The following is a 23,165-nucleotide window of genomic DNA, read 5'->3' as shown; positions in this document are numbered from 1 at the left end:
TTTAACACAGAAAAATTAAAATTTGAGGATTAAGTAACATAAAAAGTGGAACTTTTTGTGGTACTTATGGAAGCTCTAATCATTCAGTGTTAGGTTTTATATGCATGGGGCACTTCTGCACATGTTGCACTTACATGTAGAAAAATCTGAATAGTATCTTTCAGTTTTGCATTTTAGTGACACCTTTGTAAAGTTAACTGTGTATATCAGAGATCAGTTAGGATTTTGAAATAAAACCCATTAATTATACAGTAAGAGTGGCATTGTGAATAGATGTCATTCAAGATGCCTTAGAGCAGGTCCTGGTGTAGTATGTTTTAGATCTCTGCTCAGTCAAGTTGATTGAAACTGAATAGAAAAAAGGTTCTCTAAAAAGTGACTTGGCACATACATGCATTTTCTTCATGTTGAATTATGCTTTTGTATCTTAAATTCCCTGTCCTCATGATATGTCACAGTATCCTAAAATAATATTTCCTGACATTTCTAAGGAGAGGTTGTATAAATAATTCAAGTTACTTTTGTGTCCGTGGTTTTTCAATTGGCCTTTTCAGAGAACTTGGCTTAGATCTTGATTTATCCAGCCACTTGGACGTTTTTTCTTCTGGACTATAAGAAGTCCAACTAGAACAAAAGGACTTACTCATGAGTTTAAAGTTCAGCTGGTACGTCATTTAGGACCATGGTTCAGGTCACTGGAACCCATCACACTTCTTGAAACAAGGCTGACATCTCAAGAGAAACCTTTACATGTGCACAAGGGCAGAAGGGCTTAGGGCTTGATTCCCTCTGAAAGCTCTTAGAAGACTTTCTAAGGCATCAGTGGGCCTTGGACTGAAACATGGCAGTATATAAAGCAAAAGTTGGAGTCAAATCTTCTCTTGAACTTTTAATCTCATTTACCAGGAAATAAGGCATGAGTGGTCATGCTTGGATTACTTGTTTATCCATCTGTGGTTCCTTTTCCCCCTTTTTTCCATGGTCCCTGGATTAGTTTGGTTAGCTAGTCAGTTTTTGCTATGCTTGACTAAATAACATAGATCTCAAAGATATTCAGACTCCAGAGTTTTGTGGAAATCAATTAAATGTTCTGGCAACTGAGCAAAAGGCTTGAGAGAATGGGGCACATTAGAGACTAGAAGAGGTGAGAGACCTCAGTAAGAATTCTCAAGTGAGCAGGAAGAATCCAGAGCCAGGGGCATCCAGAGCCACAGTGTGCCAGGTGTGACCATCTGTGCTGATTACCATGGAGCTGATCCCTGTCTGCAGTAAATTATGCCCATTTGTTGACTTGCAGAGCCTGATGCAAATTTGACCTACAACTGGTATAAAGGTCTGGTCTCTCTGTCTAAAATAAAGAGTACTGAGTCAGCATCTTGAAAACCAATGCATTCTGACTGTTACTTTCTTAGGAAAGTTGCTATCTGTCCTTTCACTTTTTGGATGGAGAGGTGATTGATTCAGGAAAGTGCTTGCTGCTGCTTTCCCTGGAATGTGCCTGGGGTGGGGAAGTGCTGTGCCTGCACTTGGGACAGAGTCCCAGCAGTGATGCTGGAGCCAGGCTCACGTGTGGCAATTAGAAACTCTGGAATGCGGGATGTGAAACAACTGTTTGGTCTTGGGTTCTCTCTGATTTGGGAATGGAGGGACAGTGTGATAACAGCACTCAGTTGTGCTTGTTGCTGAAACAGCAAGAACAAAACATATGTTCTGTTTCCTGCTATTATAGGAGAAAAGGAAGTTGTTGACGTATGTGGGAGATTTTGGTTCATTAAGGGGGATGGGAAGTATGAAACTACTGTGACTCTTTGACTCAGGCTTCATTTTGACAAAAAATGAGTCAAGCATCTCCTTTTCCAACTAAATACTGTCTAAAATAATTCATTTTAGACAGTATTTAGTTGGTCCTGTTCTCCTGCATAGGAGACTTAAACCAAAATTACTTCCTAATGTTTCAAACCCTCACCAATCTAATTTTTTTGAGAAGCTATGCATGAAATATAATATTTCTTCACATGTTTCTCACATTTCATTTGATTGTAGCATTCCGGTTACCATTCCAGTTACCATTCCTCTCTTTCCCAGTGTCTCCTATCATGGTTATACTGATCAGTTTTCTTCATGTTTCATTGTCTTAGCTGCTCAACAAGTGATTAAAAAACTACACCCACCTTGTTTTTGAAGGAATGCACTAGCATTGGTGAATTTGCTAAAGAAATAAAATAAACCCTAGCAAACTGACCATAAAGAATGCTTGAGTAATCAGTAGATGGTCCATTTTTGAAAGAGTACAATGTGAGTTGTAGTGAAGACAAAAACCTCTCAAGTTTTTTTAAAATAGATTTTTGAGGGCTGTCAGGTGTGACTTCTTAGCATACAGCAGCTACAACCTGAAGAAATAAAATGGGAAATTATTTGCATTGTGGAGTGCCATCATTTCCTGTAGCACACCAATCATTTCAGGGAGACTACTTCTGCATTAAGATACTGGGTTTTTAGGAAGAGTTAAAAGAGTCTGCCCTAGACTCCTTGCTGATAGGAATTTTCTAGTAATTACCCCAGTCACCGCAGTCCAGGTTTTGGTTTTATTTAGTTTTTAGTTTTGTTGTTTTGTTTTGTTAATTGTTGTTTTAATTTAGATGTTGTTTTTTATATTAAAAATTTGTTTCTTTCCAGTGTTAGCCTCCATTTAGTAGGAAAAAAGTCACCTTCACCTTATAATTGTATTTTGCAGACATGAGTCCACTGTAAAACTTGTGGTTTGCATGCTCTGAGAGGCACATGCTGCTAAATAAAGATAGAAAATATATTCAGTGGTTTGTTTGTTAAGAACTGTATGATCAGAGTACCAGGGATGCTAAAAATAAAGATGGGACTGTAATAAGTAGGTCACAGGGATGCATTTGTCCAGAAAGTGCCAGTTCTGGTACAGTTATACTTCTTGGTTTTGTGTTTGTTAGTGTCCTTGCCAAAGTTACATACAGCAAAAATCTTATATTGCATCCTGGATGTGAGGCTTGCATCAATGTGCATGCTTATACCGAGCTACAGAGATTTCAGGGAAACATCTAATAAAACCAATGAACAGGGATATTTTTTGTCTGAATTTTTGTTTGTATGTGCTTCTTTTGGCTTTTAGAATTTGTTAGTACAATAGGATTTTTCAGATAAATTAAAAGTGAAGTGTGTATGTATTAACTAAAAGATTACTCTAAAAATAGCGTTGCAGATTAGAAAGCATTTACAATGTTGGTAATAAAGGAGAAAGAGGAGTTGAGAGATTGCAGGGGTGGACATGAGTAAGTTAAAAAAAGGAGAAAAGGAGAGTAAGCTGGGCTGGTTTTATCAAGTTTGTAGTAGTAGTTCTTAAGCCTCACAGTAAAGAGCACAAGAGGTTTTTATCTTGGCCACAGAAAGCTGAGTGTTATAGCATATTTTGTAATATGAATTTTATGTTACACGAGGGCCTTATGGCAGAGTTGATCCAACCTCTATTTGAAAATCACATGTCATCAGTGTTTGTAATCACCCCACAGCATGGGGAGTGCTGGAGTTTGAATGGTGCACTTGTGTCTGTGAGGGCTGTGTGCTGTTGTGTTCAGATAATGACAGTGCTTTGGTTTTAATGCTTTTAGGGACACAGACGGAAGAATGCTCTTAGATATTTTTGATGAAAACCTTCATCCCCTTTCGGTAAGTTCATCTGCCTCTCCTTCCCTTTCATGTGAACTGTCTTTTTTTTCTGTCTGCTTCGTTTTGTTTCAGTCACCTATTTGGAAGTATTTCTTCCTTAGAAATCCGAAGTGCCACCAGACTATGACAAACATGACCCAGAGCAGAAACAGATTTACCGCTTTGTCCGGACGTTGTTCAGTGCTGCTCAACTGACTGCTGAATGTGCCATTGTCACCCTGGTGAGTGTCTGAAGGATGACATCAGCCATCTGACAGACCCAGTTTTGTTCTCAAACGTTGTGCTTGTATGATTTAATAGATCTAGGTGCTGCCAGGGAATTTTTTCTCACTGTGGAGACCGAGGAAATTTCTTGATGGGAAGAGATGCCCCAGTTCATTTCATGGGTAGAGTAAGTGAGGGAGAAGAGATTGCGTAGCATGTGACACAAAACCTGGGGTCCTGCCTTCACAGAGGGAGAGTGTTACAGGCCACCAAGGTGACTCATAGAAAATGTATGTAGCATAGGTGGTCCAACATGAGGGTATGTTAAAAGCAGAAAGTCTTCAACTTTTGGGGGGTTTGCTGTGTCTCACTGTAGCTCCCAGGAGAGACTTGGGAACAGCTGTAGGTGATTTGATAGCACTAATAAGAATTGGCTGGCACATGAAGGATTCAGTGAGTGACTGGGACATGTTGGCTCTCTTCTGCTTCCACTCTGCTTGTCATGGGATTGAACAATTGTACTCAAGTCTGAAGTTTAGCTGCTTAAAAATAGCACAACACAAAAGAAGGTTCAGATTTTCAGCTGGTGTGGATCAGCATTGCAATGTGGATTAAAAGTGCTAAAGTGATCTCTACCAGCTGGGAATTTCTTAATTTTCTTGAAATTTATATCCTGCCAATTCTGATGAGTCTCTTCAGCTTTCAGTCACAATTTTGGCCATGTTCTTCACTCAGAGATTTTAAAATAACAAAATGGTTTTTTACCTCTACAACATGTGGTTTCATGACAGCTTAGTTAGGCATTTTAGATGGAAGAAGGGGAAATTAGAGAAGGTGAATTTTGAAGCCCAGGCCTACCCATTTCCTCTGTTAATCTATTTCCCTTGGCTTCTAAGATTAGTTGGCAGGCTTTTCTCCTTCAGACAGCCAGAATGAGTTGTACTAGCTGGTAAAGAACAGGAATATGAGAGAAATGGGGCAAGAAACACCCCCCAGTACTCCACCCTTCCATTTTGTAGTTTTACTCTACGTAGTTGCTTGACAGCCAATATTTGTTTTCTGAAATGGCATTTTGACTCTTTTGTATAATTGTACTAAGTGCTTGTCCTTCTTCCTTTTCTTCATGAGTGTTTTCTGCTGGAGACAAGATACGGTGTGTGAATCAGTATGTTCTTCCATAATTTAATTAACCCACTGTCAAATACCTTGTTGTATTTATCTCTTGTTCAGTCTTAAGTTATTTAATCAGTGAAGGCACTGTTTAGTAGAAAGACAGGGGGCTTTTTTTCCCCCATTTTTAACAGTGTTACCTTTCTGTTACTGCAATGAAGGGGAAGTTCTTTCACACAAACCTTATATAACTACTTCCTTGCCTCTTGTGTTGTTTCCTTGCAAGTAACTCTTTTGAAGTATAAATGTTTTTAGTTAATTTGTAATATTGCAGAATCTGTTTCCATAGTTGTTAGTGCTTGAAAACTTAGGTGACTGGGGTCTTTTTTTTACCCAGTGCAATGGTAACAGAAAAATGCATTATAGCCTAGTTCACAGAGCAGCCATGTAATGTTTGTGCATAGATTTGGTGCAGGTGATCAGTTTGCCATTCTGTTGTTCTTGCCTGTGTTGTCAGGATAATAGCACTTGCCTGACCCCCCTTTTCTAGAAACCTTCAGAGATTATACATAGTGTTTTACAAGTGTGAAATTCTGCTGCTGCTGTTCTCGGTTTCCTCTGTACTTCTAGATCTCATTTCTTTATTTGTTTGTGTCATCAGGAGGGGCCCCAGACACAGATTGTGCTGATTTTGAAATACTCATGTGGAAACTAATCTGGGAAAAAGCAAGCAGCCCTTTCCCCCTTCCCACACTCCTGAAAACTTAATAATGTTGATCCTGCTGTTTATGAACCTTGCAAGTGCTTTCAGATATCCTGTCTGGAGAAGGAGAGATCAGCATTCCCTGCTGGAGCTTGTGTTTTGCCGTAGTCTGGCTGTCTGTCAGAGAGCAATCTGATAGCCCTGTCTGCCACTTGGTCCTCCTGGGAGGGCTGCCAGAAGGCAAGAAGTGTGGGGATCAGGGACATTTTGAACAAGATGCTACAGTTTTATCTTTCTTTCACTCACTCTAATTATTTTTAAACAGTTCTAGGGACCCTTTCTTACTGCCCCCATTATTAACATGGTCCGACGTGCGTGGTTGAATTCACGCACTGTTTGTCTTGGTACGTGCATTAACCAGGTAGAAGCAGCAGTAACAATTAGTTCCACAGCAGTCTGTGTTCAGTGCAGGAGCTGAGAAAATGTGAAACTCCAGACTCTGAGATAAGCTAGTCTGCAGCAAAAAGCCAGCATTGTGTGGCTTCAAGCACTTAATTAAAATATTTCAATTAAAGCCTCCACTATTACAGCGAAACCGATTTATAATTAAACTAAAAATTTAATTTCTACATAGCCTCCAGAGCTGCCAAGAGATTTCCCATACTGATAGGTGGAAAATTAAAACCTCAGGTTGAAACAATTAAATACTAATTCACATTATTTATTTATAAAATATTACCATAAGAATAAAATTAGTTTTAAGAATTGTTTTGCTAATTTAAAGCTTGTGACTAGTGGTTCTAACCCCAGTGATCAGCATAACTGTATTCTGTTACCTGACTTAGTATTCCCACCTTTGCTAAAACTGAGAAATGCCTGTCTCCTCTTTAACATCTCCCCCAGTGCAGAGGTGGCAAGTTGTACTTGTGTTAATCTACTAATTGGATGGCAAATAAAAATGTGAACAGGAGTGTTACCCATACAAACAGGAAAACAATACAGTGTTTGCATATCAGGAGAATTAAATATTTATGCTTTTTCTTTTGTTCTGTGAAAACAATCCAATGAACTAGACCTGAAGAGCAGAATGGTCCAAGTTTTCTGCTTTGCCTGGGCATGCTTTGCCTGGGCATGACTTTCTGAGTTTTTTGCAAATAGGCCAAATTTAATATACATCTGTGTCCGTAGTCATTTCATTTTGCATTTGCAAGTATGCTGGGTCTGCATGCTGTAGACAGATCAGATACAGTGCTGTGTAAATACATACAGTACACAATTATTCTGAATTATTCTGAGAAGTTCAGAGGAGCATGTTTTTGGAATACCTTAAAAAGTTCATACTGTGACTGCGGGGATTTGATATTAGCAAATTTGAAATTTGAAGTATGTAGGAATAAATTCTCCTTATGAAAAATAGGGATTTAATTAATCCAACCAGATGTTCCTGAGTTCTTACTGTATTCTTCGGTCACATTTTCAGCACTTAGGTAAAGAGAAAATACTGCTGAGCTGTATTGTGAAAATTACTGTATTTGCAGAGAATTATATTTTGTTTTCTGTGTGTTTGGAGGAATGCTGAAAGTTTATTGGTTTCCTTTCACTAGGATGTTTTTACTTTTGAATGCTGATAAACTATTTTATTTTAAAAGTGTATTTCAATCGATGTACAGAAAAATCTGATATTTGGTTAAAAGGAAAGGAAAACACAAAAGGGTGTCCAGAGTCCATAGAGACATTGCTGGCCCAGTGTAACCTCCAACCTTTCTGCAGCTGATGGAAGGTGCAGGTTTCCCTGGAGATCCTGGGGTGCCATCCAAAGCAGTGCTTGTTGCACTGTGTGATTGTGAGGCAGCCTGAGTGTGGCTGGCTGTGAGCCAGGCCAGGCAGTGGACCTGGGCTCTGCCTTGTGGTAGGATCCCATGAGGAGAGTTGTGTGCATCCACTGGTGCTGGTGATCTCCAGGCATTCCTGGGGAGGTGCCAAAGCCCAGCACTGGCCACACCAGAAGGTCTCCAAGGTCTAGAGAGAAGGCCCCTTGACCTGTGCTGTCGATCCTGAGCTCCTTGGCAGCTGCACATGGCTCAGGGTACACTCTGGAGGAGCCCAGGAGGAACCTGTGCTCTGGGTTCTGGTGGGATAGGGATATTCTGACCCCTGATTTTAGGCTGTTCTTATCTTTTGACTGTGGTCCAATGTACAACACATGAGTGGTGATCAGTTAATACTTACACATCTACTTAGTCAATTCTTGCCTTAGAGTTGCTGGGATGTGCACTTAATGAAAAAAAAAACAAGTGAGGTGGGCATGGAGGGGGAATTCTTTTTAAATCCCAAGGGAAGAGGGCATTCAAAGAGTCTGTATGTGCTGATGCCTCTTGGGCTTTTGTGTGGGCAAAGAATGAATGCTGATCCCAGTTTTCGACTGGAAAGTCAATGTTGCCTAACAGTTGGAGTGCATTTGACATGGATTATAGGTATTTGTCTTAAAAAGAGTCATTTAGGGGGCAGACCTAGAGATGTGTGACTTTTCTCTCGGTTCCATTTGTGGTTTCTGTAAATATCTGTAATGGTACTTTGCAGTTGTTCACCTTTTTTCATAGTTCTGTGACTGCTTTTGTTACTTCTTTTCACCATTTGGTCTTAGAAATAAAAATGGGATGAACTTGCAAGGACTACAATGATATGATGTCCTTTTCCACCAAATGGGTGGCACCAAACCTTTGTAGAATATTTTAGATGCCCAGCTGGGCAATTGCAAACCTTGGTTATTTCTGGAGAGTCGTGGTAGGGAACTGGCTGATGGCTTAGAACAGAGCATATGGCAGTTTAGTGATTGGATTAGAGCCTGATTTGGCTGTGTGAGACCCGCTACCAATTATAAACTTTTCCATAAAGATATCATTTCAGTTTCAAGGCATTGTGACACACTCAAGTTTTCTCATTAGACAGAGATGACTCTTTCTCCATAATACATTGGGATGGAAATGTCTTCATTAGTTGCTTTCTTCTCCTGCAATTTACAGTGTGGGTTACCTGATGAGAGAGGGAATGAGGTGTTTGCAAATAAAGGTTAATTTGTAGATTCTCACTTATAGTAATTAAAATAGCCAAGCAATTGTCTCCTTTCTGTCAGTATTAATCAAGTGAGAAATAATTTAGGCCACTAGAGTTTTATTGGCAAAATAGAGGTAGAATTTTACATAAAGCCATATAAAAGCCACATGGGAGAAGATAATGTTTTGCTCTTGCTGCTGCCTCAAAATTCAGAATTATTTTAGTCATGACAGTGACATTCCTCAGTGATTGCCCATTGCTTGAGTGTACTGAGACTCCCAGTCAGCTTCCTTGGGGGCAACACGCAATTCCTGACCTCTTAGCGTGGCACAACAGGAAATTCTAGTACTGCGCACAAATATAATTGTGTAATAATTTCGGTTGGAAGGGACTTTGAGGGGTCATGTCTGGTTTGGCCTTTTCTCAAAGCACACCAGGCTGATCAGGGCCTGACCAGTTGAGTTCTGAGTTTCTCTGAAGTTGAAAATTTCATAACCTCCAGAGAAAACCTTCTCCATTGCTTTAGGGAAGCCTAAAAAAAGAACTACTGTATTTTTAGTGTTTAGACTGCAACTCCAATGTGGTAAGAGGTATCAGTGGAATATTGGGAGTTAATGTTGAGCAGCTTCAAAATGAAGTTACGGAAGCCAGACTTCTATAAGAACCCCAGAGGTTTTTGTTTTTTTAAATATGAGTGGTTTTTGTGAATGTGAAATACTGAAATAAAGTTGACACTTTCCTATTTGGTATATATGTTCCTGAAGAGGGGAAAAAAGGGAAGGACATCTTCTTCAGTATTATAGCTTTTCTTTCTACTTGAATGCATTATATAATGTCCAAAGTCTGCTCTACTATCCTCTAAGATGGGAAACATGAGATGCTGTTTCACACTAATTAAAAATGAACTCTTCAGGGCTATCTTTAGTTTTCAGTTTCTTCAAACGATTTATGTTCTGTTGATCGGGATGTTGTGTAACCAACACTCTGCTATCCAGGATCATGGGGAGCCTGGCATCTTAGATAAGTGGGACAACACAGGATACTGTGGTTAGTTACTATTAAACACTTTGGGAACTCAGGATGGATTCACCCACCTGCAAATAACCACCCTGGGGATTAGTTCAAGCTCAGCAGTGGCCCTGCTGGAGCAGCACTGCTGGGCCTTGGATGCTGATCCTGATAGTTTGTGCCATGTTGCAGTTCTGTGTTTGGATTAAAAAAGCCCCCCAGGACTAGTGGTTATAATGGATGGCCTAATGCTATTTGCCATGTCGCTGCAAGTCCAGGTCCTGGGAGTCAAGATCAGAGGCATCCAAACTAGGTCAGCATGGAGTTGTTTCAGGTCTGGCAGATTTAAGAGCTGAAGATATGTGCTGAAACAAATCAGTTCTGTACTTCTGCTAGACCTGAAATGGCTTTGCAAGGCATTTAACTACATTCCTGTGGTGCTACGTCTAAGCTAATGAACCTCTCCAGAGTCCATTGAACTTCCAGCCAATTTGGGATTATCTATACACATGGAGTGGTAATTTTATTTAATTAGTATAAATAAAGTCTCTTTCATTCAGATAAATGAATTTTTAACAGAGGCAAATCACCAAATTGGTTTCACTTATGATTAAATAATAACTTGCTAATACCGAAAGTATAAAGGTCAGTCATTGTGAAAGCTTGATGTTAGTCTGTGGGAAGAGATGGAAAATAATACAATATTGTTCCTTTGAAATCTTAACTCTGTGCAGTGTGCATTCTCACGTGTGCTTAGTTATTAAAACATCCCCAATGAGGTGCAGCTGTTGTCCATTGAAGCTTGTTAGACTGACACATGTGAAATCATGTGATTCATTCCCATATGCAGAACGTAGACTAATAATGAAGGTACCAGACTCTGAGGTATTGAGTCTGTAAGTAAGAATGGATGGACAGACTAATGGCCATTTTCCCAATCAGAATTGTATTTTCATTTCAGCTAGGATTTGAATTATGGTACAAATGAGTTTTGAATATCATAGTGTTGTCACTAACACTGAGTTGTATTTGTTATTTGGAAGCTGGAAAGAATTCCAAAGTGTGTGTTGTTTGACTGAAACCACTGAAAGTTTTTGCTCATGTCACATCAGTGACTTTAATCTGTATAAGTAGTCTTGTCATCATTCTGTAAAAAATATCTATACATACAGTCATAGAACTAATTGGGAAATGACAAATGTAATGAAGATGGCTCTTGGATGCTATGAAAATGCTTGAGCAGAACTAGGTGTTAAATTAAAGCATAATAAACTTGAGTCTTTTGAGAATTCAGAATTTCAGTGTTTAATGGAGAAGTACTGAAAAGTTCTGCCTCAAAAGCTTACTTTCAGGCACTGCAAAGGATGAAGCAAATTGGAAAAAAGTTACAATGGTGCAACAGCTTCAATTTGTTTTAAGCTTTAGTTTCATTCTTGAGCATGGATACAGCTGTTAAAAGTTGGTGGAGGCAAATAATAATTTAACTTCTAGACACTAAAAGCTCTTGAATTCTAGTTCCATAAAGGAACACCTGTCAAAATAATCAGAAACACAGATAGTTCTTAGACTTATGTTTAGAAAAAAGAAAGAAAGAAAAATAGCATTTCTTACATTATTTCTTCTGCATTTTTTTGTCTTTTGCCATATAAACCAATTTATTCCAGCATTTTGAGATGGAAGTTGTAATATTCTTTTCTTCTGTGACCTTTAAAAATTCAAATTTATTGTATTATTTCATAGCAGCTAGTTCTAAAGAAGATGTCTAAAGTGTTTTGCTTTTGAAAATTAGGCCAGTGAAATTCATTACAAGAGAAAAGTACACTGAACCACATAGTACATTCAAAATCCCAGCCTGTTTGATACAAACCCCATATTTAGGAAAATGACCCTTGTGTTTAAGACACTGTTTAATGTTTAGACATAATTGCATACAAATGGCATTTCCATATCTCACATTTACCATTACAGGGCCAACATTTTCAGTGATTTTTTTAAAAAATGAGGTGGAGCATGCCTCCCTGTGTGTGTGGGAAGACTCACTGGCTTTTGCCAGCAGAAGCAGGTGGTGTTCTCCCACCAGCCATGAGTTTGTTTGGGATGAGTAGTGTAGTGATTAACCACCCCACCAGCCTTCCTCTTCCAACAGGCTGGGAGCCACCTGGCCATTCTCCAAAGTCTCTCCTGATTCAGCACATCTTTGCAGCAGCCAGAAGCACCCCCTGCAGAAGTGAGTGCATGACAGACTCTGCCTGTCCTACTCTGATGTCCCATCATGGGACATCGTGGGCTGGTACTGAGTCCCACTAGGGCATTGTATATTGAAATGCTCTGAAATGAAACCAGCTCCATTCATCAGAAATAATGAACTTTGGGCATATTTACATTGGGGACTGCTCACTTGGCTCTGTGTGTGCTGCTGTTATGAGGTTGCTCTACATCAGCAGGGCAAGAGCTCAAGTACAGCCTGAATTTCCCAGTCTGCAGTCAGTGGGTTCTCTCTGGGAGAGAGACACAGGGAGAGCTAGAAGAGAGACTGTGTGTGTGACTGGTGAGCTTGATTAAAAGATGAAGACCTTCACTAATGTCTCCCAAAGGTACACTGGTGATGTCACAAATCCTGGATTACAGGGAGTTCTCACACTGGCTGAGGACCTTATTAAACTTTACCAAGTGTTTGCTGCAAGTAGTCTTGTTCTTTTTCTGTCTTTTCTTACTTGAATATATGCTTAAAACCCAAGACTGAGTAAAGGAGGCCACAGCAAGTGAAAAAAATAAATACTTATTTAAGGCATTTTCAAGAAAGGAGTTGAAAGCTACATTAAGTGCCTTTCTCATGGAGAGCTTCAGTTTTACTGAAGTATGATAAAGAGCCTTTTTCCAGCAAGCAGTGTATCTAGAGTCAAGCCCAAGTTATCACCCAAGAAGGAAGAGTGATTTTCACAGCCCTCAACATGCTGTTGGAAGATGTATCAATATGGTAATGAAGTACGTGTAGGAATAGAGTCTTATCAAACTCCTATCTAATTTTTAATTCTGATTTCTCAAGTATGTGCTGGTGGGAAAATAGTGGCAAGTTTATGCTGCCTTTTTACTGAGGTGTAATGTCATGTGCTGTGCAGATGGACCTTGACAGGCTTGAGAGGCTGGCCTGAGCAATACTCAGGAAGTTCAACAAGGCCAGCTGAAAGGTTCTGCATGTGAGTCAGAGCAATCCCAAGCACAAAATGCAGGCTAAACAGAGGATGGCTTGAGAGCAGCCCTGCCAAGAAGAACTTGGATGTGTTGGCTGGGAAGGAGCTGGATGTGTGCAGTGTGCTCTCACAGCCCAGAGAGCCAAACGTGTCCTGGGCTGCATCCAAAGCACCGTGGGAGCAGGTGGAGAGAGGTAGGTGAACAGATGCTCTGTTCATCTACCTCCACCTTTGGGCTCTCTGATGTTACAAGGGCATAGATCAGCTGGACCAAGTCCAGAAGAGAGTGATGAAGCTGATCAGAGAGCTGGAGCACCTCTCTCATGACAGTCAGAGAGAGTTGGGGCTGGTCAGCCTGAGGAAGAGAAGGCTCTGGGGATGCCTTGTAGCAGCCTTCCGGTACTTGAAGAAGGTTTACAGGAAAGCTGGAGAAGAATGTTTTATGAGGGTTTTTTGGGATAGGACAAGGGCTGTAAATGGCTTTAACCTGAAAGGGGTTACATTACATTTTAGGAAAAAATTCTTTACTATGAAGGTCATGAGACACTGGAACAGGTTGCACAGAGAAATAGATGCTCCATCCCTGGAAGTGTTCAAGGCTAGGCTGGATGGGACTTTGAGCAACCTGTTTAGTGAAAGATGTTCCTGCCCATGACAGGAGGGTTGAAACTACATGGCTTTTAAAGGTCCTTCCAAGCCAAACTATTCTATGATTTGATGTTTTTCCTTGCAATATAATTCTTACCTGTTTGTTTTCTTCTCTAAGTTGCCTTTGAATTTCAGCCCCCACAAAATCCTTAGTTGTTTTTCTCTCTGCCCTTCTAAGCTAGAAAGTTCTCTCTCTAAGCTAGAGCTGTACATTAGGATATATTTTCTGATTTTTGTATGCTCTATTTACTATAAATGCGGAGTATTGATTCTAAATCTGGGAAAACTGGTTGTGAAAAGTTGAGCTTTAAAAGGTTTGAATGAAGAGTAGAGAGTCAAATTCTGCATTGATGTGAAGGAAGGTAAATTATCTGCTGATTTGAGTGGCATAATATAACAGCTTCCATATGCTCTCTGCTTATGAAGCTCCCAGTGTTAGTGTATTGCTTTAAAGAAGTTTTCTGCTTCTCAGGGATGACTCCAGGGAATGCTGTATTTTCATTATTTGAGGAGCAGTTTTGCTTGCAAAATTGACAAATTGCCTTGTGTGATATAGAGTGTAAGGAGTTTGTTTACACAGGCTGTCTGGAAAGCAAAAGACAGTGTTTTGCACAGAAGCCCCAGGTAGTGCAGGCATCAGGGAGATCCATGTGTCACCTTCTTCTCTGAGCTTTGTGTTTCTGCAGTCTCACCAGAACAGATTTTGTACGTTGAAGTCTTTTCAGAATGATCTGCTAAGTAAAAAGTCAAACTTCCATCTTCACTAATGAGCTTGACAGATAATTTGGAATTTTGTTCTTAAATAACAGTAGTTTGTCCTCCTTAAAAAGGAAAATAAATTTTTAACACTTAGTTTAAAAATATAAAATATTTTGTTTTACAATATTGTAAGATAACCTTAAAGTTTTCTTCAGCTTTAGGATGACAGGCAGGGGGAAATCACAGCTAAAGAAGAAATGGTGTATGTAGGAGTCTAGTCTCTGACCTCATGAAATGGCTAATAGGATCAGAAGGCAAAGGCCAACTAAAGTGGATTTATCACATCCAGTTTTGAGCCTGGCATTAACATGCCATGTATTTGAAACTACACCTTTATAATAAAATAATCTTCTTGAAAGCATTTTTAACAGCATACTGTTTTAGAATTGCCGGAATGAGAATAATTTTCTTTTTCATTTCTATTTAGCAGCAAAATAGATCAAGTCTTGATTTTGATGTGTTTCCACAGGTATATCTTGAAAGACTCTTAACTTATGCAGAGATAGATATTTGTCCAGCAAACTGGAAGCGAATAGTACTGGGGGCAATTCTACTGGCATCTAAAGTTTGGGACGACCAGGCAGTGTGGAACGTGGATTACTGCCAGATCCTGAAGGATATCACGGTTGAAGACATGTGAGTGAAGGTTGTTTATCTTTGTCAGTGAATGCCAACATCTGTGTCTGTGAGGGTGATGGGAAGTTCTTTCATAAATTGTATGAAATTTGTATATTTGTGTTGTATCTAAACATGGTGAATGCTGATGGATGGCATGAGGTCAGCTTGACAGCTGCTTACTTAGAAGACATGAATTATTTTCTGGTTGAAGTGTATTTTACCACTGGATATTCATGCACAATAATGAAAACAGATCTACAGAATATTTAAATGTATGATTTGATAAAATTCCCCACACCAAAGAGCCTTCATGTATTCACTTCAGCATCATTTCCTGTCATGCTAATTCTCCACAGAATGGACATGTGAGGCAGGAAAGGAAGTTATCTTAATGACTTTTAGATGATCACTCCATTATTTATTGCCATTATTTAAAATGGATGCTTTTTAATGGATGCTTTTTGGGTTTTGCCTTTTTTCCCCCAGTATCCTGTATATTAGTTTTCAAGATGTTAAAAATCCAGACAGAATGAGGTTTCCAAAAATAAAAGAGGGAGGTAAAGTGGACAAGAACCAAAATCAGGCCCTTCACATTTCTGTGTGCAATATTATTCCATGCAGAATAATTTGCTAGTGGTTCCTTAACTGAGTGGAATCAGTTATTTTGCGAAGTTGCTTTTCCCCTTGATCCTTTTATTATGCTTTTTGAGTATTCAGTAGCAGTGGAGGTCTCCTTCCACTCCCTTCTCCTCCAAGGCAAATCTGGGTGCTTTTACAGTGTTCCTGAAGCTGGGACATGAGCTGAAGTGCTGAACAGCTTGAAGCAGAGTCACAGGTTTGACTGTGCCATATGACAGTATTAATCAGGAATGGTTACAAATGTGAGGTTTGAAATGGATAATTCTCAGGGATTTTCTTGAACGTGGTGTAAAAGGAAACAAAAAAAGAAGTTATTGTTTCTGACAAACACATGTGATGGTGCTTGTGTTAGAAGCTGCCCTTGAGCTATGTAACACCAATACTCGCATGGCAGACCTGTGCTCACATCAGCCCTTTTCTGCACTGCACATTCCCTAAGCCAAACTGTGATGAGTCCTTGTCCTCAAGGATTTTTAGCTTCTTACCTTTTCCTTGAAAGATTTTAGGGTTCTCACAAAGTGGAGAACCAGAAGCCTCTGGGGAGCTGGAGTTCTCTCTATGTACTTGGTGATCTTCATGGGCTTTGTGTTTAGGGCTCTGTGTGAATCCCCCTGCAAAGATTCTGGTGCTGGTATTCCTGCTGTCACTTTTTCCAAATTTTGTTTTCCTCCTGTCTGCAATGTGGTGGATTTTTTTTCCTTCTTATTTTTTAGTTAACTGGGACAGTACAGTATGATGATTTTGAAGTCTCTGGCTCTAAGCAAGACAGGGCCTTTGATTGTATTAGTAAGGCAGAAGATCTAGGTTAAAATCTTCCATTTGTGTGAATCATTCAGCAGAAGTGTATCTTGCAAAACATCAAGCAGACCTTTCAGGGTTTTATAAATCAGCATCAGTGCAGTGAACTGTGCCTAAAAGTAGGTGGAGAAGTTGGGAGTACTGAGGTGCAGTGGGTACCTGTAGTCTTGTATATGGCATTACATTGAATTTCTGAGGAGTGGCCCAGGAAGGCACATGCTAAAGCAGTCTGAAGGAGATGTATGGGGAAGGAAGGGTATGGTTAGTTAAATTACATAAGTACAGTAGGAAATACTTGTATGTTTTTGTCCTTTCTGATCTGCAGCTAGTCTACTGATCCAACTTTGAGATCATGGAGATAGGAGATAATAAGAAGCTGAGGCTGTGTATTTGAGATTTTTGAGGGTACTCTTCAAAGGGGGTACAGCCAATGTCTTCTGCCAGTAAAATAGGCTTTATATTATCAATTAACACAGGACTTCAGGCTTAGTTTGCAGAATGTACAACCTTGGCAGTATAAAAGGACATGTAAACATAATATTTTATTTCTATTTATAGACATTTTTTAGTTGAATTTTTAAGTTGGAATCTTCAACGATGTGAATTTAAGCCAAAGACTCCATATCCAGCTTTTTGTTAGTGTTTAAGTGTTAATTAGTAACTTATCATTATATAAACATAGAATTTTGGCACGGAGAGTGAGGATAAGGAAGGACAATGCTTATGATGTAAGAATTAAATAAGGGTAAAGAGTGAGAAGGAGAAAAGTAATTCAGTGTTAAAAAACTACTGCACCGGTACTTTTTATCTTCAGATCCTTCCTCTTCTACTGCCAACTGTGCAACTTCTATTTCATATTCCTTGCACATTTGCACAGCAGTCAAAATGTAACTTAAAGACAATATAACCATCAGTCAATTCCCAGTGGTAGCACAGCAATGCAGTCTCTGGGCTCTTTAGCAAACATTGATGGCTTTCACCACCCAATTATTTTTTTTATTTCTCATATCTTGAAATCATTGTTTTGAATGTATCATAAATCCTTGCATAAGTATTAAGTAGGATATCCAAACAATTCTGTTAGTTGGCTTATTTCTCAATGTACTTTTTAATGTATTGGTGTAGGTAATAATGTATTTGTATACCAAAATTTTACAGGGTGGGAGACCAAACAGGAGCTCTGTTGCTATCAGGTGTTTTGACAAACATGTTTTGTTTAGATGCTGGAAAATTCACCACTGTGAATTTTGGTTGCACGTCTAAGGGAAAAATTGCTTTTTCTGCTCATAAAGAGAGTATGATAAGAAAATCAGGTTTCCCATGACTAGTTTGAAATGGTTGATTATGAAGAGCTGCAGGGAGTAAATATGTTCTTTAGTAATTTATGTTTTAGAGTAATTTGCAGCGTTTACAAGAGGAGCCTGACAAATTTAGGGCAGGGGTGTGTGTGTGTGTTGTTGTGGCATATCTGTGTGTGCAGACCCACCTAGTGGAGGTAAAGCAGAAACTACGAGAGTATTTTTTTCCCTGCTAGATTTGCTTCCCAAAACTGTGTCAGCTAAACTGATAAAGGTGCCCTTTCACTAGCACAACTTTGTGTCTGGATTTGATTGGCATTGCAGTAGAAGCTGCAAGGTGCAGCATCTCTCATATTCCTCACTGGTACATTGATAGAACTTGGTAGAGAAGGTCAAACCTTAGGCTGGGATAATCGCATATAGCAAGAATAAAAAATGAACTTGGTTTATACCATTTGCAATTTAAAGTAAAATTACATTCAGAATGCACAGTCTGAAATATGTTTCCATGTTTATCTTTTTTCCACAGGAATGAGCTGGAACGCCAGTTTCTTGAGCTGTTACAGTTCAATATTAATGTTCCCTCCAGTGTTTATGCCAAGTATTATTTTGATTTGCGTTCCCTGGCAGAAGCAAATAACCTGAGTTTTCCCTTGGAGCCCCTCAGCAGGGACAGGGCATATAAACTTGAGGTAAGATTCTTTTTAGATTGCTCAGTGTTAAATGTATAGGGAGATTGGAAATTTCTGTCCTGTCTCTCCCTTCTCCCATCTCTTCCCAGATACTCCTATGAGATATTAGAATATCATGAGGCTGATTTTCATATCAGTTTTGTTTATGCTCTGAGTATTCATGGCTGTGGTGGCAGCTTCTTGACCCAGTTTGCTTCATACCTTACCTTGTTTCCCATTTCTTTTCAGTTGCAGTTGTCTATATTGGCCTTGTGAAAGTACCCACAAGTTTTATAATTATTGTATTCACAGTCTAGTGCTGTTTGTTCATTTGGTTTCTTAAAACTGATTATCCGCCTTAGATGACAGATTATTAACAAATGTTGCTGAGAATAGCTATTCCATGCTGTTGTTCTGCAAGTGCTCAGTTTCATGTGGATCCAAGTTTGTTATCTCCCATGATGTTTTTCTCAGTAAAGAGAGAACAGAAATGAGCACACGCCTTCAGTGAATAAGTCACGAATGCTTATGAGATGTGGATATACCATATGCCAGAGGCACTGTTGGATGGTCTGGACCTGTGAAATGCTGGCCACTGTGAATACCACAGACACAGGAGGAATTTAAATTATCAGCTAACTGTGGGCCCTTTGTAAGACTGCAACATATTTTTCCTCATTTTTTGGATATGTTTTTCAAATCTGGGCATTATTGCACTGGGTGTGCATTCTGTTACTAATTTTGAAAATTTTTATTAGATGCTGGCTGCTATTAACAGTACACATCTTTAATTACATAACATCTTTGCACTCAAGGTTGTTTGCCTGTGGGTTAGACTGAGCTTTGTATGTTCTGAAATTCCTAGTGCTCCTGTAGAGCAGGCAGGCAGTTCTATGCACGTTTTTGTGGGGGGAAATGGTGCGTGGGAAGGTTAATTGACTTGTTTGTGACTCTAATGGGAGCTAAAAGTAGTGGAGAAAGAATCAAAGAAAATTTCACTTAAGTTTTATTTCCCATTCTTTCAAAATCTTCTTCCTAAATTGCACAGGTAGCTCCAATAAGAATGTGATTCACTGTATGGAGTGTGATCTAAATTTGCATCAGATTTTCTTTCTATTAAAGAGAATATTAAAAAAAAAAAATGGACTGTAATCTTACTTGAAAAGAGGTGTTTTACTGAGTTATGGGAGTCTTGATAGTAAGTGCTATTACATATATCAAAATTAAATGAATTGCTTTTTGATTTGGCCCACAGTTTCTTAAAACTGTCCATCTATATCACACACAATGTATAACAGCATGTTACAAAAGAATGTAACAATGATAGCTCCTAAAACCTTAGAAGAAAAGAAAAATGGGAAATGATGGTAAATAGACAGAGAATACTTGTAATTCTTCTCTACTAACTAAAGAAAGAGCATATTTCAAAAGAACTAATGGAATATTTTTTCTATAAATCTGTATTATTAAAAATTTCTCCATTGGGCATGCTTTGAGCTGCCAGCAGAAGTTGGCTGTAAATAACCCTGCTAGCCAGGGGATGTCTTCCGGATAGAGGAGGAGTATCTGCTGTGAACCAGCTTGGTCTGCCACCTCCTTGCCTCTCTATTCTGTGGCCAGAAGGAAGGGAACTGCCTTGTTCCCTGGCAGTACGTGGTTGTCATTAGTGTGCCCTTGAAACTACTTGACAGCATAATTTATAGCCCAGTTCCCTGAGCACAGTTGAGCATTTTGCTTGCCAAGAGTCATCAAAATGCATTTGCAGCACTTCTGTAGTCTCTCGTGTGCTGTTCAGACCAGAGTTCTCTGTTTTAAAACAGTTGCCTGGATTGTCAAGTGGAGTAGATGTAGTACCACACAGGCTGTGATATTTTTTGATTCTGAGAGAAGAGCTGCAGTCTGTGATGAAAGACAACAGCCTCACAGCAAATGTATTCATGCAGTGGAAGGATTTGCCTTGTGTGATAAACTAAAGAGACCTTGCTCAGTCCTAAGATTAAAGCAATTTATGGCATTTGAGATCACAAAAGGCGTTGTGTAGAGAAATACCTATATTACAAGATTTTTGCTATTTTTGCATTTTAAATCTATTTTTTTATATCTAAAGCAGAAGCATTAGATCTGACACGGCAGAATCTGCATTGTGATTTCTGCAAACATCATGAAGTTGACATAACCATGATGATGAAAAAACACCCTAAAATGACCTAAGAGGATGAGGCTAGTAAGAGATGTACCTCATCACAGGGAAATGCTGGACAAGATCCATCAGCTTAGAGGTGTTATGAGAGATTGCAGTACTTGTTAAACATTACATCACTTTCTCAAGCATCTGCAGTGGATGTTTTCTCTGATTTAATGTTCTCAGTATTGACACTTAAAAAGCAGCTTTGTCTTTTAAATGACAAAATGAAAGTAATTTTTTTTTTTTAACCTTTTAATTATCTGTGGACTGAAGTGTCCTGGTTTTGTTATACCAGTTCACCTAGTAGCCAGAAACCATTTTATGAACCCTCTTAGTTTTTTTCTCCTGTTCTATGGAATCAGGCAGGTTAAAAATGGCAAACTTTCATTAGATGATCCGGTCTGTCCCCCTGCCAAAGCTGTTTGTTCCAAACAGCATATGTTATTGTGTGTTTTGTTCTTCCTTTTAATTCTGTCAAATGTCAAGGCTTCCTTTGCTTTTCCTGAGACCTGTTTTCTAGTATGGGAGAATTTTTTCTACCAAGAAGGTGGTTGGGTGTCCAGCCTTAATCCACTATTTCGTCATTTCCTACTCTTGCACCTGGTTTTTCTCCCATGTTCTAAGCTAAATATGAGTCAGATTCTCCTCTTTGGGTTAAGTAGACAAAACGTGTCTGTCCTATTGCTGCTTGTGATCTTAGCACTGTGCTTGTTCCAAGGTTAGATTTTCTAAGAGCAATCATTAGGATGCCCAGTTTAACTGATGTTGTCTGAGATCTTTAATGTTAGGATGGTACTTGAGCACATAGTTCAAACCCTTTGAAATATGTGCTGTTTTCTTGACCCTAAAGAGATACAGTCCCATAGATCAAACAGAGACAATACCAGGAGAAAAATATGTAACTTACAAGCAGAAAAGTGTCTTTATATCTCTTGAGCTTTCCACTGTCACAGTGACTTGATTGCAGTTCTGTGTTTGTATGTTCTAGACCCTCAAAGCCAGGAAGAAAAGGAAGAGCAAAACAGAGCAAAACTCACATTTTTGGGTCTTAGGAGTAACCAGTTATGCTTTTCTCATGCTTTATAAATTAAGGAGAACCACCTGATGTTTGTCCCTGCTCAGTTTCCTCTGGTTTGTCAGTTTTGGAGGGTGTGCAAGCACCCACAGTCTGTACCTTTGTACATTTCTGAGAGTGAGCCCATAACCAGCTGTGCTGCTTTCCTGCCCTGCACAAATGTGCATGCAGCCAAAATTTGTACTGCTGCTTCTACTATTACTACTACTACTGCTGCTGCTACTACTGCCATTCTCCAGCCTTTTTTCTCCTTACTTGTCCCCTCTTCCAGTGATAGAATTTCTAGGAGAGTCATATAACTCAGCAAAGGAACTGACTTTAGTTCTGTATGCATGGGTATAATGGAAGAATAGATGTGTGTATGCATTCTAGCTGAATGCATGCATTACAGCCAAGTCCAAAAAAATTCACATGATGAATTACTGTTGCTGGTTTTTAAGAATGTCTTGATTTGAGATGAAAAATGGTCCCTTGCAACTGTCAAAAATTGTCTTCTTTTTTTAGCAATAAAAACAACAAAATTATCAGATGATAGGAAGGTGATTATAGCTATTTTGGTCTATTTTAACTGAAGGACAATAATAAATATTTACCATTTTCTGCTTTTCTTGTTTCCCCATATGTTATACTAAAATTGACTAACTACCTTGCCAAGTATGCTCCAAATGTTGATTTTATAACTTACTTGCAGATGAAGAGGCATCTTTAGATCCTGAGCTGCTTTAAATGGTAGTGTGATTCTTATCCGTATGATTCATCAGCATAGCCTAGAGATGCCAAATATTAAGTGTCACCTCCAAGCAACATTTCATTTTGTCTGACCAAGTGCCAGAACAGAAATTTTCCTGTGTCACACAGGCAATTTTGAAGTGATTACCTTCTCTGACTGTTTGATGCCTAAGGTAATAGTCTGATTTGGCAGCTGAAAGAAGCTGAGCTCCACCTAAATACACCCCTTTGTCATGCCGTGCCTTGGCACATTATTTCATGGATAAACATTTTTAACCCGTTGAATTTTAAATCTGATTGAATTGCATAAACCCTCTTAGTCCATCAAGTTCCTGGTTAAATAAAATAAGGTTTTATTAAGCAGTTTTAAGTGAATGAAGTTACAGTCTAAGAATCAGTATGAATACCTTTGTTATTTTGTTCTGTTGTTCTCTTGGTGTGCACCATCGAGGAAAACTCTCTTCAAGAGTAGTCTTAACAAAAACGTACCATTTTCAACTGAAAAGTAGCAACTGTTCTCTTGGTGGTGGTAGATTTTATGTTTTTCTGGGGTTTGGGTTTTTGTTTTGTTTTCTAATTTAATGTTTTGTGGCTGGCTGGACCAGAGCATTAGGTGAATGTGCTCTCAGATGTATGAGCTGTGTGCTTCTGCCATACCTGCCCCTGGGCTTTTTAAGACTATTCAGATTAAAGGACTCTTCACTGCTACAACTTGCTGTGCTATAGAAGTAAAGATCAGGAGAGAAAATGATGATCCATGGAGGCAGGATGTTTAATTATTT

The 23,165-nt window shown here is 39.1% G+C and overlaps 1 protein-coding gene across 3 annotated transcripts in view; it reads left to right on the top strand.

The window, feature by feature from the left end:
- The window catches only part of CCNY (cyclin Y), a 118,516-nt gene that overhangs the window by 91,321 nt on the left and 4,030 nt on the right, over nucleotides 1–23,165 (top strand). For all 3 annotated transcript variants that reach the window (XM_050970840.1, XM_050970841.1, XM_050970842.1), the window contains 4 exons: nucleotides 3,636–3,693; nucleotides 3,795–3,914; nucleotides 14,840–15,006; nucleotides 18,253–18,415. In XM_050970840.1, coding sequence (XP_050826797.1) covers nucleotides 3,636–3,693; nucleotides 3,795–3,914; nucleotides 14,840–15,006; nucleotides 18,253–18,415 — 508 coding nt within the window. The remainder of the gene's footprint in view (nucleotides 1–3,635; nucleotides 3,694–3,794; nucleotides 3,915–14,839; nucleotides 15,007–18,252; nucleotides 18,416–23,165) is intronic.

The sequence above is a fragment of the Serinus canaria genome, chromosome 2 (assembly GCF_022539315.1).
Source record: "Serinus canaria isolate serCan28SL12 chromosome 2, serCan2020, whole genome shotgun sequence".
NCBI classification, from domain to species: domain Eukaryota; kingdom Metazoa; phylum Chordata; class Aves; order Passeriformes; family Fringillidae; genus Serinus; species Serinus canaria.
This window is presented reverse-complemented; position numbering and strand designations above follow the sequence as displayed.